We start from the raw sequence: 4,118 nt of genomic DNA on the forward strand, positions 1-4,118 counted from the left end.
TGATTTATGGGGTCCTTACACAATAGACCGGTTTGCAAATTCTCAGAATGCAAAAGTGTGTAGATACAATTCTATGTTTTGGAACCCGTGTGCAATAGCTGTAGATGCTTTTACACAAGATTGGTCAAATGAGAATAATTGGTTGGTACCACCTGTTTATTCGGTTATTCGGTGTATTAAACACTTGATTTACTGTAAGGCCAAAGGGACCTTGATTGTTCCTAAATGGAAATCGGCAGCCTATTGGACTAAGATTTTTGATAAAAACCTATAATACCAGGTACATGTTACAGATGTAATTGAATTTATAGATACAGAAGGTATCTTTGTAAGAAGGTCGAACCCAAGTTCTATATTTGCTCAAGAACAATTCATAACACCAGTTTTGGCGGTTATGTTAGATGCTACTGGGTAGCGGTGACACGGTCATATACAAAATAGTTGACATGGTTATGTTTATTAATGATTTACCAATAATGTATTGGTGGTGACATGGTCAAGAATTATAGTTGACAAGGTCAAATGTATATGACAAGACTTCTGGTTTAATGTGAAGTATGGTCATGCTAATTTTAAAATATATATTATGTTTTGAGCTTATTAATTTTTATAACGTTAACACATTTTACAGACATTTTCAATGTTGGGATAAGGCAATCATTGTCCAGCGATATTCATCCTAGTATGCCTGATCATCTTGTACAGAAGCTTCCAGATTATGTTCTATCGTCGAGGGCGGACAGCACTAGAAAGAAGTACACTTATGGATTCAACTCTTGGTGTAAGTGGTCAAAATTACATTGCATTTCTTCATTACCAGCTTCTACTGCTCTTATTGCATTATACTTAGTTCATATATCAGAAACATTCAACTCTACAAGTAAAATAGATGAGGCTGTATATGCGATTTCTTGGGCACACAAGCTGGCCGGTTTTCCGAACCCTTGCAATTCCGACTTGGTTATTTCTGTTCGTGAAGGGTCATACAGAAAAATTGGACATAAAATTAATAAAAAGGAACCTATTACAGCTAACATTTTATCAAAAATTGTTCATTTATATGGTCAAGATTGTAATAATCTTAAAGATGTACGCATTGCATGCATGTGTTTATTAAGTTATGCAGGATTTTTAAGATTTTCTGAATTAGCTAATTTGAAAAGATCTAATGTAACCTTTTTACCTACTCATGTAAAGCTATTTTTAGAACAGAGCAAAACTGATGTTTACAGGGAAGGTCGTGATGTAGTTATTTCTAAAACTGGAAATAATACTTGTCCAGTGGCTATGTTAGAACATTATATGAAGTTAGCTCAAATAGCAGAAAATTCTGACGAATTTGTATTCAGGTCTTTAAGTTATTGTAGTAAAAGTGGAACTTATAAGTTAAGGAAAAATTCACCACTTTCATACACTAGAGCTGGAGAAGTATTGTTGAATGCATTAGAAACCATCGGTTTAGATAAAAAAACAGTTCGGTCTTCACAGTTTACGTTCAGGTGGAGCAACCGCTGCAGCAGCAGCAGGGGTTGAAGATCGTCTATTTAAAAAACATGGGCGATGGAAAAGCGAAAATGCTAAAGATGGTTATATAAAAGAAAGTATAGATAATAGATTGTCAGTATCTAAAAAATTGGGTATATAAGATATAATTATTGCTGTAAAATAACTATTATCTGTTCCCTTTCTTTGTTTTCATTCGATGCTTAACTGTACTGTCCAGGCGAGCTGATATCCCAAATAGTGTTTGGTTTTTTATTTATAAATATTTTATGTTCGTTTGAGTTGACGAACAAGAACATAAATGTATTTATCAATGTTATAAAGAACACGTGTATTTGTTGTGACATTTGTCACATGACTAGATATACCGGTTTGAAGGTATACTCTATAGAGTAATGAGTATGTCACGAGCTAATATAAGCGGGAAGAATTGTAACGGTAAATATATGTGTAGTTATTTGTCATTCGACGCTTGCATTTCGGACAGTTAAGTCTGGTCATTTGACACCACCCACCCACCCACTTTTATTTTGTCAATATTGAACATTATTCGGACATGTTGTTAATTATATGACTAACGATATGTGAATCTAGCCACTTGACCAGTTGACGACTTGCATATACATTTGATTGCACCTTTATTTTCAAGTTCGACTGAATTTTATTTAATGGCTTTTTAATAATGTCAGATTTGAAAAAAATACATGTGAAGTATATGAATATCGCTGGACAATGATTGCCATATCCCAACATTGAAAATGTCTGTAAAATGTGTTAACGTTATAAAAATTAATAAGCTCAAAACATAATATATATTTTAAAATTAGCATTACCATACTTCACATTAAACCAGAAGTCTTGTCACATACATTTGACCTTGTCAACTATAATTCTTGACCAGGTCACCACCAATACATTATTGGTAAATCATTAATAAACATAACCATGTCAACTATTTTGTATATGACCGTGTCACCGCTACCCAGTAGCATCTAACATAACCGCCAAAACTGGTGTTATGAATTGTTCTTGAGCAAATATAGAACTTGGGTTCGACCCTCTTACAAAGATACCTTCTGTATCTATGAATTCAATTACATCTGTAACATGTACCTGGTATTATAGGTTTTTATCAAAAATCTTAGTCCAATAGGCTGCCGATTTCCATTTAGGAACAATCAAGGTCCCTTTGGCCTTACAGTAAATCAAGTGTTTAATACACCGAATAACCGAATAAACAGGTGGTACCAACCAATTATTCTCATTTGACCAATCTTGTGTAAAAGCATCTACAGCTATTGCACACGGGTTCCAAAACATAGAATTGTATCTACACACTTTTGCATTCTGAGAATTTGCAAACCGGTCTATTGTGTAAGGACCCCATAAATCATTCATAAATTGAAAAAACTCATTTGATACGCCCCAGTCCTCGTAATCGACCATTCTACTGATATAATCAGCTTGAGAGTTTTGCGATCTAGGAATCCATTGAATGTCAATGGAAATGCATTTTTGAATACAGACCGAAAAAATCGACAAAGCTAAAAATTGTAGTTTTTCATTCATACTACCAGCTTTTACAATTTTAACACAGTTCTGATTATCTGTGTACCATTTAAGCGTTTTGCCTTCAAAAACATTTTTGAAAGATATCAAGGCTAGCTCTATAGCCTTCAACTCCCTCCATGTCGAACTTTCTTGAGCTTCAGAAAAATCCCACGTTTCATGGAAAATTTTCTTGTCAAGTTCTACTGAATATGCACCTGCCCCTTTACCACTGGCGTCAGAGTAAATTACAACGTGTGACTTTGAGTAATGACCCAACAACTTAATGTTCAAACTATGTATGTTTTTTAACCAAAAATGCAGTTCTGATAAGACTTTGTATGGACATGGAAATAACAGCCATTTGTCCCATTCTGTTCTACACTCTATTGCCATATAACAAAATTTTGTCATAATTCTAGCTACATTGCCAATGACTGGAGCCATGGAAATAATTTGTCCTACAACCTGAGCTAAGGTCCTAGCAGTTATATTAGGAAATCTTCCAATAACTGACACAAGCGATACACGCAAATCATTTACACGTCTGTCTGGGATAACAAGACTAAATTCGCTAGCATTCCAAACAATACCAAGCCATTCTAATGACTGTACAGGTGAAAAAATTGACTTTCCTTCATTTATGAGAAAACCGGCGTCTTCTAAAGATTTCTTAACAAAATCTGAATCTTCTATACACTTAGATTTATCTGTACACATACCAAAACCATCATCAAGGTACAAAACAACATCTATACCGTTTTCACGCCAATATTTGACCATAGGTCTCAGACATTTTGTAAATATATATGGGCCCGTACATATACCAAATACTAAAACTGTAAAACAATAAAATCTATTATTCCATCTGAAACCTAAAAAGGTTTGTTGCTGCGGACAAATGTCCAAATGAAAATATCCAGAACTTAAATCAAATTTATACATGTACGAATCTCTCTGAAAATATTGAACTGCTATCTTCCAATCTTCAAATTTTATTTTATCTTTTTTGATTGATCTATTTAAAGAAGATAAGTCAAGAATAAGCCGTTTTTTGCCAGATTTTT

General features: G+C 33.9%; 1 protein-coding gene across 1 annotated transcript; it reads right to left on the reverse strand.

Annotated features, from left to right (window-relative positions):
• Window positions 1-2,622: 2,622 nt before the first annotated feature.
• LOC134722976 (uncharacterized) lies at window positions 2,623-3,834 on the reverse strand. Its single transcript, XM_063586610.1, has one exon. The coding sequence runs from the start codon at window positions 3,832-3,834 to the stop codon at window positions 2,623-2,625; it is 1,212 nt and encodes a 403-aa protein (XP_063442680.1).
• Between the last annotated feature and the right edge of the window lie 284 nt (window positions 3,835-4,118).

This window comes from Mytilus trossulus, chromosome 6 (genome assembly GCF_036588685.1).
Source record: "Mytilus trossulus isolate FHL-02 chromosome 6, PNRI_Mtr1.1.1.hap1, whole genome shotgun sequence".
NCBI classification, from domain to species: domain Eukaryota; kingdom Metazoa; phylum Mollusca; class Bivalvia; order Mytilida; family Mytilidae; genus Mytilus; species Mytilus trossulus.